Source organism: Pundamilia nyererei, unplaced genomic scaffold (genome assembly GCF_000239375.1).
Source record: "Pundamilia nyererei isolate P.nyererei 1_Seehausen unplaced genomic scaffold, PunNye1.0 scaffold00012, whole genome shotgun sequence".
In the NCBI taxonomy this organism is placed as follows: Eukaryota; Metazoa; Chordata; class Actinopteri; order Cichliformes; family Cichlidae; genus Pundamilia; species Pundamilia nyererei.
This window is the reverse complement of record NW_005187413.1, coordinates 3,639,800-3,653,877: the sequence shown is the minus strand read 5'-3', so window position 1 is coordinate 3,653,877 and position 14,078 is coordinate 3,639,800. Positions and strand designations below refer to the sequence as shown.

General features: G+C 37.6%; 1 protein-coding gene across 2 annotated transcripts in view; it reads right to left on the bottom strand.

Annotated features, from left to right (window-relative positions):
- Positions 1 to 14,078, bottom strand: part of gnai2b (guanine nucleotide binding protein (G protein), alpha inhibiting activity polypeptide 2b) — a 47,186-nt gene that overhangs the window by 12,995 nt on the left and 20,113 nt on the right. For both annotated transcript variants that reach the window (XM_005724518.1, XM_005724519.1), the window contains exons 2-3: positions 4,259 to 4,301; positions 552 to 693 (exon numbers count right to left, since the gene is read on the bottom strand). In XM_005724518.1, the coding sequence (XP_005724575.1) occupies positions 552 to 693; positions 4,259 to 4,301 (185 nt within the window). The remainder of the gene's footprint in view (positions 1 to 551; positions 694 to 4,258; positions 4,302 to 14,078) is intronic.

Below are 14,078 nucleotides of genomic sequence, written 5' to 3'. Positions count from 1 at the left end.
AGAACTGCCAAGAAGAGGAAACATGTAAGAAAGAGTCATAGTAGCCTTTAAATAATCCTATTTTACCGTGTTATACATGTCTTAGTAATGACACATACGTGTATATGTATGTATGTAAGCAACTGGGTTATTTAGCCTCTTTATATTGAGAAAAAGGACCAAGTAAATAGGGCACAGTGATTGGAAACAATGGAAAACTTGTGATTTCAATTCTGGGAAAGCACAATGTAACTCTTAAGTACTGTGCCAGATACACAGTTGCAAGATGCTGTTGATAAAGCAGGCTTTGTTTTGTTTAGCCCCAAGCGACATCCTGGTAAGTCAATGGTTAGTAAGGCCAAATTAAATTCAGCATTCTCACATAACAATGGTTTTTAGCCTTTGGTCTGGATCTTGCTCCTGAGTCTTTATTGCTCTTACACATCCCATGCTTACCAACAGATAAAGCATTTTGTAAAGATCAAGTAAAAAAGCATTTAGAGTGATTATTTTGTACACAAACGCCATGCTTTAGAAAATACATTGTGTTTGGGAGTGTTTGTGCATCTTACCACTCTGGTGGGATTGCTGTAGTCTATCTTCAGACTGGCCATGGCTTTAACAATGGCCATTATAGATTGGATGGTATTACTATAAACCACTGCTCTGTACTGCTTACACTCATCTTCTGAGTAGCCATCTTCATGGATGATCCTGAGAATATCAAGAGACATTCAAGTTTTATTTAAGTGCACATTAAAACATTGCCCACAGTATTCTCAAATATGTGATGCAATTATGCTTGCTGAAATCATTTCTACTGTTTACCCTGTCAATTAAAAAACTCTTCTGGTGCACTTCAAGTGTAAATAATGACACATTTTTGCTTTTTGCACAGAATGTGAAATTCATTTAACAGCAGACACACATCAGGATGGAATTAGTTCGTGGCCGATAAGAACAGGATGACAGATTAGCAACACTTGGTTCGATGTACATGAGGGGGAATCAATTATTGTTTTAATGAAGTCTTCAAAAACTACTTCTTATGCTTCACTATGTGCACTACAAGCTCATTTGGAGTGTTCTCCAGCATCCTTGCTATAAAAATAAAGAAAAAAAACAGCTTAAAGTATATAAAATGAAGCAACTTGTGAATTCTTACTGTCAGCAGGTATCCCAAAAAGTCATGCTGGAGCTCAGTGGTACAGATGACATGGATGGATGTGGGTGGCAACACAGAGTAAGGAATACCACAGAATCTGACCTATTTATAACCTATTTATTACCTACTGCCTTTATTACCTATTTGTCACCTGTTTGACCTTATTTCTTTTAATAAATCAATGTAAAGTTGTCTGAAATTCTCTTAAAGAAACATACATGTTGATTATTACTGAATTATTTTTAAGAAGACATATTCCCAAGATGCTGTTACATAGTTAAGCTGCCAGGCTCAGATTTAAGTCAAACTGCTAAACTAAACAGCTTCTTTCACACAGAAAATCAGACTAGCTCAAATTCTGTTACTGGCTAGTTAATGATTAACATCATTAATGTCTTTGTACTGTATAGTTTAAATCATTTTCTTTACAATCATTGTTACACATTAATGATTACATTAAGAGTTTTGGCTGTGTTTAAACTCAAAATATTTTTGAAGCTAAAAGCTGATTTTGTTTTGTCTGTGTTGCTATCTAATCTATAAAAAATCATACTGAATACTCAGTGTAACATTTATCATGTCAGCATGCTGTGTAGGATGATGTGTAGCAAACGGGGTTAACACACAGTGGGACTGCCTCAACACTGCAGCATTCAGCTGATGCAGTATCCTAACTTTACCTCTTGCAGTATTATTACCCTGATTGCGACGGAACTAAGTGTTTGTGCATGCACAAGTGTGCAGCCCATCATGAGGTGCAATCACCCGGATTTCATCAGGCTGCAGAACAAAGTGCAGAGAGAGCAAAGTGAGACAGCCCCACAGTAATTCTAAAGTGGGTCTGCCCCCTGCTTTTAACAGCCTACCGATGTTAATGTTAATGAACAGTAATAATTTAGAAAACAGCTGCCTTCTTTTTGAGCTGTTCTAAGAACGTTGAATTAGCTAACTTTTCTTACTGTAAGACATGTTTACACCGCACAATGTCATCATGCATGACATTATTTAATGTCATGTATGACATTAAATAAAAGGTCAGAGTCATGATTGCTTCTGTCTTCATGCTGATAAATCGATACCTCTGTACAAGTTTATAAATTAGCTTCAAAAGCAACAGACTGTTCTTGGTCCAAACTCATAAAAAATGGATTCAATGCCTGGTTAGCCCAGAGGAATGTGAATAATTAAGGCATTTAGTGTCCTCTGTGTTTATCCATTAGTGTGTGAGTATCTGTGTCATTGTGTATCCTGATTGGTGCACAAGCTTTACAAAAAGAAAGAAAGAAAAGAAAGAAATGAAAAGCCTTTGTTTTATAGATAGCATAAAAGATGGACCTAGCTACCCTGACATCATCCCCTGGTTTATGAAGTCTCGTTTTGAAGCCTCAAAATGAGTGTTTTTACCATCGTCATTTTGATTTCAAAATAGCTATATGACATGGAGGGGTCTAGCTTTAAAATTACTTGCGAACTGGACCTCCATTCTGAAACACAGGACTCCCAAGATTTACAAAAGGCTTTTTTATTCAGTATGACCCAAGACTGAGAGACTGAGCCCAGAAACCTATCAGGAAAGTGTTTGCAGAGGTCAAGATGGAGGGACATTTTCCCATAGACTCCTATTGGTCTCAGAAGCCAAGTCTATGTGTTAAGTACTTTCCAATAACCCTATACGTTCTCACATGTACAAAAAAATTCTAAACACCTGTGACCACAACATCACCTGGGAACCAACTTGAAATAACTCCACTGTATTGTATCTAAAACTGAAACGATTTAACTGTAAACTGCTCAAGTTCTCTGACCGAAACACATAAAACAAGAACAGTGAACTGTGACCGGAAGTTAACAGGGTTTCCCCTTACGGCAGTCAGTCAATACTTATTGAGGCATACCATTACAACAACCTATGCAGCACACCCCACTGTAAGTTGGAAATATTATATCAACATGATGGATCAAGTTGTGCCTATTAACCTTAGAACATGGCATCCTCATGCACTGACATTTTAATAAAGCCAATAACTTACCTCTCTAAATGTCTTGGATTTTATGAGCGTCTTAGAATTAAACAGACTGTCAGAAATCGATTATATGTATTCTTCTGCACACTTTTGTAACTGAAGAATTAAGCAGTGATAGCAATATCAGTTTACACATTCAAACTGCCAGATTTTCTTGCAGTCTCTAGCTAAAACAAATGTGTTGCTTTTAGCTTGTATTATATTTTAAATATATTATATTTATTTAGGATTATCTCTTGTTCTTCTTTAAATATGCAGCTCTAGACCTGTCCATTTTTGGAAATGGGTCATCTGGTGTCAGCACTGCCCCCTCTTATGTAAACACACTCATTGCTAAAGTCAGAAAATCTGGGTTGACTTCCTGGGGTGTTAACCGGCATCGTGTGACCACTTATAATATGACTTTGGTTATTAGGCTCAGTGACACAATATAATTAAAGTTTATTGTGATTATAAAAAAATTTCTTAATTTGTGAGGTTTTTAAAAGACATTTACAAATACTGGCAGTGGCCAGTGGTACCCCTCAGCCTCCTAGTAGAGGCACCTATCGTATGAATTTAAAAATCCCACGTCACCTTATTCTCAAACTATCGTATTCACAAGCTTTTTAGATCAATTGACCTCGGACTTCTATGCTTGAGGTCGAGGTCTATGAGATTCTAACTCTTCTGAGACCTTGAGTAGATACACCTATGGTATCAATTTAAATGTCACTCCGTTCTCGAGTCATCACGTTCACAAACTTGTCCCCCACCTGTTGGCATGGTGATGGCAATATACCACATTATACATATGTACATCCTTTCACAGCTGAGGGGTAAAAATCTAAATGGACTATCTTAAAGGGCAACATTTACTTCCACACACAGACATAAGAACTACTTTGGTTGCTTTTGTTAAACAAGGAAACAACTATTTGACCAACAGATCATAGAAAAAATGAGTAATGGGCATATGGCATTAGAGCTAATATTAGTTTGTAGCTTTTAATGGTTTTGTGATTACCAACCAAATTCCAGTGACGTGAAAAAGCTTTTGTGTTACACAGAATTTAAAAAAGGTGGAATAAACATTCCTTTTGCAACTTACTTCATCTGCTTTACAATGGTGCTCTTTCCAGACTCCCCAGCACCTGTTGGAACATTAACATGAAAGAGTTACAAAGGATCTCTGCGCACATAACAGGAATAAACTTAAACTTTAGTTGTGGCTGTTCCTGCTTTGAAAATAAGAGCAACACAGTGATGACCTACTGCTAACATCACATTCATCCTCTGGGTTGCCTGGTTTATTTATGTTTCCGTTTGTGAGAACACGATGTACAGATATGCATGAATACTTCCCATATTCATTTCAGTGTTTATTTTTCACTCCAGAAGAAGTGGCTTTTGACTATTAAATAGTTCACAACTGCACAGCTTTTCCTAAGCCACTTATTATGATGAAAAAAAGATCATTTAAAGGTGGCTTTGCGGCACACAACATTTTATCAGGGATGTCATATTTAGCTAGTTGGCTAATTAGACAAACTACACAGCAGAAGTTTGTGTTGGCTCTTAGTCATCCAGTTCATGGTAGTCTTAGGAGCTTGAAAAAGAAGGCAACTGGACTTCCTTAAGTTTATGAAAACATTTCACCGCTCATCCAAGAAGCTTCTTGAGTTATAGAAACAAAGTGGACACTCCCAAGTATCCTTCGGAGGTGGTCGTTGACCCACTTTTGATAATGTGCATCATCACATAAGCCAAGATGTGAAAAAAGTCAATGGTCATTACCATCAGCAGGGGTAAAGGGTGAAACCACTGTGAGACTTTGCCCCATCATGTGACCTACCCCAATCTAACCTGAGGCAAGGTGTGTGTCCGGGATCTAAGGACCTAAAGACTGCATTGTAGGTGGCTGACAAAGGGTGTGGTAAGCTCTGTTCAATGATGTTTGTTCACAGCGACCATCTGTCTTCACTGTCCAATGAGTGACCTTTGTCCTTCAGGTGAATGAGTGTACAGGTGAGTGTTGTCCTATTGAGGTGTAACTCTATGTTCTGTCATGCATTTGTGGAATGGTTGTTTAGTTTCTCCTATGTACAGGTCTGACCTCTCCTCACTGAAGTGCACATAGTGTATGTTGTTTAGCTTGTGTTTAGAAAGCTTTTTCCTAGGGATGACCAAGTCAATAGTAGATCAGTGTCCACTTCAAAGGGAACAACCTCCACTAGAGGTTAAATATCTGGGACTCTATACCTTTTGTTTTTAGAAATAAAGAAGCCCAGTTCTTTGATGCACGAGATTTATAAAATGTGTCACATTTATATTAGAGTTTCTATTTGCCCACACAGATGTGGAAGGGCCTACGTGACACCAACATGCTTGAGTAGAGAAAACTGTGTGCATAAATGAAACATTAGAATTTCATGGTCTTTTATGCCAAATTATATTAGAAACCCTTTGGTTTGGACTGGAAACTCTCATGTTACTTTATTATTATGAGTGACGATATGGAGCAATGTTCACTCCGTTCGCTTGTTTGTAGTTTGATCCTATTCCAGTATTTCAGTTAATGTCAACTGACAGCAATTTCAAAATTCCTCAGGAAAAGTTAATAAAAGCAAGAGGAAAACAACAAGCTAGTCAAGCATAAAAGTAAACAATAGATTTTGAAATAGTGAATTTGGAGAATTCAATGCATTGCAGAGCACAGTACAGGGCACATATTGGATTTAGTGCTGAAACCACCATCTTGGTTACACTGCTGTAAAACCAAGAAACGCTACACCATCGGGACAGTAAAATTCCTATTCCTCTGGATCAAAAGTAAAGAACTAAAGATCCATTAAGAATTTAAAACGTAATTCTGAGTCAGCCAAGCAAAAACTGTATGTTCCTTACACAAGCAAAATCATCACGCACACAGTTCACAAGTCAGCGCTTTACTGCCTTTTGTTTCATAGCCTGTAAACCTACTTCCATAAGTTCTGAATACAGTGAGTAACACAATGAATGAATACAATGTTTCCGGACAATTGTTATTATGTTGAAATGAGGAGACACGAGCTCTTGCCACTTCTGCGCCACCATAAACTGTCCCTTCACGCCACCTGACCCAGCCCTGCCAACAGACATTAGCTTAGCCTTGGGCTGACGGACCAACTGGGACAAGCAGTGTTGCCCGTTCACGCTGTCAACACACATCGTTTTCGCACACATCAAGTACTTTTCTGAGAAAAAGAAGGGAACGCAAAGGGAGAAGTGTAAAAAGCCAAGTCTTAGGTTACATTTGCTGTGCTGCAAGCTGTCAGAGAGCTGGATGGATCTCTAGGTGATTTGTGTATTTATAAAATATATATATATTTTTTATGCAACAACCCAGCAGACAAAAGAATGTGTGTTTTTTTTAAAACATGAAAAATGATCTTCTCAGTTTTCTCTTTTGAATTACTAATACCCGCTTCTTGTTGTAGAAACCTCTAATCAAGACAAAACCGTGTAAGGAGCTGCTTCTTTTTTTCAACACCATATCTCTTAAGAACACATTGTTTTATTGCAAGGGCCTTGTCAAATCTCCTCTTTTGAACTGCCATCTACTTATATCTGGAACATTAAAGCTTCCTTTCAGATGCACAAGCATGAACAAATAACATAAATACAGCCTCTGATTTACAAGTGCTTATATAAAAAAATGTCCTGGTTAAAGATATAAGGTAGGTGGTAGAAAGTGTGATATCCACCTCTCTGTGGACACACATGTGTATGAAGGGCACCTTTCTGATTCCAGAATAAAACTCATCCATTAATATTTCAGAACTAAAGGGAGGTGGACGCTTGTGAGCAGCAGAGAAAAAGAAAAGAGCCTCCCAATTCTTCAGGCACACGGTATTACAGGAAAACCGGGGACTGCTCTTATTCTGCTTTCAGGGGAAAACTTTTGAACTGATGTTGTATTTACAGGAAAATATCACTATTCCTGCAACCTAAGGGAATAGACAGTGCAAGACAAACACAAATATTTTTAATCCATCTTCAGTGTGGAATTGATTGTGAACCATTAGAAAGAAAAGCAGTCTGAATGATTTGTGTTTCCTTGTTTTATAATGAAAAATATAAAAATGCACTGTAGCCAGCAGAAGATTTTTCAGGCAGATACCAAATACAGATTTCAAGTACAGATTTCAAAAGCACACATTAAAGGTGTGATATTTGAATCTTGGTAAAGGTTCAAAAGTGTTCTAATTAAATATTTCCTGAGTACAGTATTTTATTATTAAATATGTTCCTTTATCTCTCTTGCAGGGATAGCACCTTGCTAAGATCATGGAGTGTTGTATTTCCTCCGCAGATATAAGGTAGTAGCATAAATCTTATTAAGGAGTGAAAAAAAAGTGTTACACAATGCTTATTTCAAAAGCTCAAATTATTATTTTTAATTAGCGTGCGTTGCGTCTACACAAAACAGCAAAAGTAGACTAACCATTTAAGGTGGGAACAGACACTTTTTATTGATAATTGTTTTTTAAGTAAATGTACACTACCAGTGAAAACTTTGGACACACCTTTTCATTTAATGGTTTTTCTTTATATATACCACTCTCTACATTGCAGATACATACTGAAGACATCAAATATATGAAGCAAGATATGTGGAATTATAGAAAAAATGTGTAACTCTAAATATGTTAATATTTTAGATTCCTCAAAGTAGCCACTCTTTGCTTTGCTGACAGCACTGCAAACAAGCAAGGGTTCATTTGTGGAATTTCTTGTCTTCTTAATGGGGTTGGGACCATCAGATGTGTTGTGCAGAAGTCAGGTTGGTACACAGCTGACTGCCCTATTTGACAACTGTTAGAATTCATATTCTCTGGGAACTCCTTCAAGACTGTTGAAAAACCATTTCAGGTGACAAACCTCCCCATATGGAAAATATATATATAAATCTCGTAAAGTTTGTATCTGTCTTGTGTGAAACTTGTATGAAATGCATATAAGAGTGAAAACAGATATAAGATCCCTTGAAAAATTATATAATGAAACTTGTATGTTTTGGATACTTACTAAAACAATATATGAAAGTAATGAGATTCATGAGTAATCACATATAAGTTTTTACTATTTCTTTTCCATATGGGTCATGAAGCTCATCGAGGGAATGCCAAGAGTGTGCAAGCAGTGATCAAAGGGTGGATAGTTTGAAGAATCTAAAATGTAAAACATGTTTTGAGATATTTCAGACTTTGAGATACTTCAGACTAACTCCATATGTGTTCATTCATAGTTTTAATCCCTTCAGTGAGTCTACAATAGTCATGAAAATACAGAAAAAAAAACATTAAATGAGAAGGTGTGTCCGAACTTACATCACTGGCACTCAAAACAGTGTTTGCAAGGGTAAAAAGAGCTACTTTACATGAATCAATTGCCATTGAGAAGGATATTAACACAGTTTTATATGTCAATAAAATGTCTGATTGCACAATTGATTTCAGCAACTTTCCCACATGGAGCTAAAACAGTTACACAAGCCCCTGCAGAGTACATCAAATAGTGGTACTAAAAGCAGTCAATTCTGTTGCTACTGACAAATCTAAAGAATATTCAAAATCTCTATCCAACTCCAATCCAGCCCACAGCATGACTTTGGAAAATGTGAAGGAGGGCATAAAATTGGGGGGGGGGGAAAAGAAAAAAACGTTGTTGTGAATTAACCAAAATCTTTAGTTTTATAATTACAAGAGTCTGGTCAGGGAGCTACCTGAACCTTTTCTCCAATTTTGCACATTTATTTCTTATGACTTGAACCCAAAGTGTCATGTTGACAGATCTTTTTATTATTACATTATTAGCTTTTCTTTATAACGTTTTCATATGGTTACATCTCAGTTGTGATTTGGCACTATATAAACCTAAACCCACTAAAGATGAAAGCTGGCTGTATGTGGTCCACAATGTATACTGAGTATTTGACATCCCTGTTCTAAATAAAGACTTGTATCCACTGCTTCAGGGCTAGTGCAGCAATGAGGGTGAACCAGCATTACAAAGATCCATCTATGCTTTGTGCCGGCAGGTGCGAAAGCCCATTCAGTCAAATAGGCTCAGAATCACTTTCTGCCAATTAGAAGAAAATCGCCCGCCCCCCGTACTTTCTGCTTCTTTAACCTCAACTATTCATAGCTGTTCCAGAGTTGTTTTTCAGTGAGTACCAGAACATGCAGCAATGGTAACAGCGTGATTTGTAGCATGAGGATCATAAGTAGCCAGGCTACAAAAAATACAGCCATTTTTCTCAACACATCCAGTACCCTCACAGACCCACTTACATTTATAAAAAACTTGGCAGTTGCCTCAGTCACCCACTGCTGATGACACAAAGTGTCCATTCATGGTGTGATGAGATATTCTGAACCGGGCAAACACACAAACATCCACACATAATGTCACAGCAGAAAAGGTCAGTCATCAGTCAAAAAGCTTTTACGATACCAATCTACATCTGGCATTTTCTCGAGGGTGTTTACAGCACTGCTTGATTAAAAGATAAGGCAGCTGACGGCAAATTAATTGCTACAATTTTTATCATTATTTATACAGCATGAATGCCAAAAATTTACTGCTGTTTAGTATGACTGTAAATCATTTGCTTTTGGACTCTTAGTCAAACAGGCCAACTAAAGATTTTTGCCATGAGGAAGAGCAGTTATTCTCTAAATGTCACATTTTTTAAAATGTTTGTTTCTGACATTTTTGAAGGCACTGTCTATAAAGCTGAGGCCCACATTTTAGATGAGAGTAGCTTTTAGTTGTTGGGGAAATAAAACTAAAAACCAGCACTGTTACAGTTTTATATAGTTGTTTTTTTTTTTACTTTATAATTACTAAAAATGTTCAAAATATAAAAAGCACCATCTCTGACATGCAGTTACTGTTGACTTCTATCTGCTGTTTAGACTTGTGAAAATGAGTGTTGGATCTGTCAGGGAAAGTGGGAAGCTCAGAGTGATGCTGCTTGTCTTCGGGCAAAAAGAAATCACTGGTGTGACTCAATGTCTATCAGAGGATGGCTACATTGTGCCTGGTGAAGCACTTAGACTAATGCAGAAACGAGAGGGGAGTTGTTTTTGACATACGTAGGTGTTCAAACATATGAAAAAACTGACCAAAAAATCATAATACACAACTGACGTCTTATGGTCTTTATTTGAGTCACATCTTTTAATTAAAATTCTGAGGCTGAGGTAAGCTGCATTATAAATTGGTTCAGAATAGCTGCGTACAACAGGGAGGAGATAAGAACTCGCAGAGTCCCTTTGGAAGGGCTGGCACAGGACCTTATAAGTGTATGGTGTGGGGATTCTGAGCAGAGGTGAACCCGTTTCTATCCAGCAAACATTATTAAGAACGTAAAACAGAATTTAAAACAGAATGAGTGAGGACAATGGGGAGGAAGAAAAAGTACTGTAATTAAAAGGCTGTTAACAAAGACAGGATAGATAGGTGGTACTGGGAGTAGAGTTGGACAGTGTGAACAAGAGTGACAAATGAGCAAGAAGTGGAGGAGGTGGATGACAATGCAGAGTAAAGTGTGTGAGAGGACTGAACACACTAGGAAATGGTTAGGAGAAAAGATAGTGGGATGAGAGAACTAGCATGAGTGCTTGATTTAAAAAAAAGTAATGAATATTCATAACAGGTTATCTGCCAACTCATAGATAAATGCAGAGCTCAGGTATAAGGTGATGTTGGAATGAGAAACACGTAAGAGTGAGCTGTAAAGCACTCAGCAGCAAAAATCACTTGTTTTCTTCCTACTGCCAGCATTGTTTCAGCAAATTAGTGTTTAGCTAAGGCCCCAGTCACACAGGCTTAAAGGACAATCAGCAACCATCTGGAATAAAATGGTCATGAACGAAAATGTGCACGCTCTGACCAGTTGCCAAGTGATTGCTGGCATTGAAACATCAAATTGCTATAGCATCATTCACTCAAGCCTAAAGACTGGTCAGTGACGCCCCATGCAACTGCCATTTCCTAGGGAAAAGTATGTATTCTGCAACCGGTTGGCGAGTAGTTGCTGGAGATTGCTGGTTGTTACAGATATAAAGCACTGCACTGAAAACCTTTGCAGTTCCTTAGTTTGCTAGCAAATTATTGCAGTGGCCAGTATTTTGCATGGTAGGGGCAAACTATTTAATTGAGTACCTGTATTACTAGCTAACATTTGATAGGTCATTAAAAAATGTACACTGTGGTTGTAGTCTGTTTTCTTCTTTCTGTATATTTTCTATTTTATTGTATTCAGTAAAGTTCTTTGTCCCTATGTTTTAAAAAAGTCCTATACAAATAACAATTTATTATTGTATTATTATTTTGGTTTTTGACATTATTGACTGTAATTAACAATACTTGCAAGCATAAAATTGATCTAGAAAAATGCAAAATCAAGCTAACAAGGATATAAACTACTAAAGGACTTGGTTAATTAATCACTCTGTTAAAAAGAAGTGTACCTTCAATGGATCATGCTGATGAAATGTGAGAATCCTCTTAATTTTTACATGGGGAACTGGCCTTTTGTGGCGTTTCATCAAATAACTGCTGAATTATTTCACATTCAGAAATGACACTTCAGTAATTTTCCTAGAGGAAAGGTCAAGAAATTACTAGATTACTGGATTCATTTTCCCTGGAATATAAATGCTGGTACTAAATTTCATGGGAATGCATCAAACAATTATTTGAGTCTGGATTTAGTGAAATTGACATACACTACAAACAAATACACTTCCTAGAAACAGGGAGAATAAAAAATCCATTCTGCCCTTTCAGCACAGTGTCTCAGCATCCTAACGAGGCCTATAACCACAAACACTGTTTCACATCTCTGTGCCACTCAGCCCACTGCCTTTGCATTTCTTTTGTGGAGACATGTAACACATCTCAGCATATGCCAGCGTTATAGGCCATCTATTGTTTAAGCGTCTGCCATGGGAGAATGAGTCACTGGCTCAGCTGTGACACGATTCCTCCTGCTTTTTCATCCGGCCCACTGCCCCCAACCGTTGGTGTCACGACTGCTTCATCTAGCTTTTACAGCCAATTAAAAGTTCTTTTTTATGTGTTAATAGCATCAAGAAGGATCCTCAACAAGAGACTATTTTTATATACAGCTCTGTCTCAATGTACTGGGTACTGGTGTGATGTTCTGTGCCATAGTACATACATAGATACATAGGATTGATTCCCTGAGGATTTTCTTGAATAGAATTTGAACAGTAACATATGAACAAAACTTGTTAATGTTAACTTGTTAAGTATCATTTCTTTCTGAATTTGTAGCACTATCATTTGTATTTCTTATTGAGTCTAATTCCTGTCAACAAAATACTGCTTTTAGCATGGAATAGCTCGACCCTTCAGTGGACTGAAAATAACTGCTGACACATTGTCCAAACTCAATATCTGTTCCCAAATTATGCAAATTGGCTTAATTCGGTTTTAAGATTTGCTGCAGATTTTCTTGTTTGGTTTACTTTTACCACCTTCATCGGCATCATCTGTAGTAGAAGCAGGCTGTTGGAGCTAAGTATTGAGGCCTAAAAGAGAGAGTTAAAATAGGAGTTTATAGTGGAATCTCTGGTTGCTCAGCATGAGTACGGTTATTTATGAGAATTTATTTGTGTAAGAGAGAAACTCAATTCAAGACAATTAATCTGTTTCCTTTTTACCACAGACTTGCTTCAGCTACCCTGCCCTCTGTTAGCAGGCTATTATTAAGAAACCCCGAATTTTTCTGCAGGTCTTAAGTCAATATGCTGCAGCCTATGAGTAATTTCTTGCAGACACCCCAAAGAAATAAAGACCTATATAAGCTTACTGTGTCACAATAAGCAGGTTCTAGTGGTGACTGCTGGACAAGCAGAGTTGGTAGCGCAGGTGTTCCAGCCAACCAAGCAGCTAACTCCCCACCACCACCACCCAAACCCCATTCACATGCAGAGTAGAGAGCAATGGAGGAATTTTACATGGCTGAATGCAGTACAGTATGTTATCGCTTGAAGTGAGAAAGTAGGTCATCAGCCTTGCACGGAGCAATGGAGCTTCGCTGCTTTGCTCTGCAGAGTAGGATGCTGGCTGCACTCTGAATGTATACCCAGTGTTAAATCGCACCAATGAAAGCAGAGTGAATATAAGAAGAGAACAGATGTATATCATTTAAAGAGGATCAGGTTGGAAGCTTCTTCTGATACAAACAAATTCACAGCACATGGAGAACATGAGACAAAAAAACAAACAACCAATGGCTGCTGTAACATGACATGCAAATGTATGCAGTGCAATCAATCAATGGTGCCTGAGGAAGTGTGCTGAGCTTATAAGTGTATAGCAGACACCCACTTCATTACTGTCTCCTTATAACAGAAGCACTTCTTCACTTTTAATCCTTTTAGAACACAATGCATGCTTCAGCACCTTTAACATCCTGTTTTAAATTAATGCCTGTAAGCAGCTGGGAGGTGTCTCCAGTACTGTTCTTGATTGTTTCACACATTTCTGTGGTGACAACCTTCTCAGTCACCACTGACAAAACATCAAACTAGGGCCTAATTAGGAAAGACAATACATGCCCTTCTTTTTCTAATCTACTTCTTTTTACATGTTCCTCCCATAACAATGTAAACCACAAGGAACATGCATAATAATGCACTCTTAAAAGCAAATGACCCAGCAATTCTTGACAATTTAAGGAGGTGACTTTATTGTATCAAGTACTTGATTTTTCAAAGCCTATTACATCCCGGCAATTTAAAGTCTCAAGTAATAGTTCTCCATTTCCAGCACAGAGGTCTATCTGCCAACATTAGACCATTTGTGGGTGTTTTTCACAGTAATATGACTTTTCAGGATGAGGTTATGAA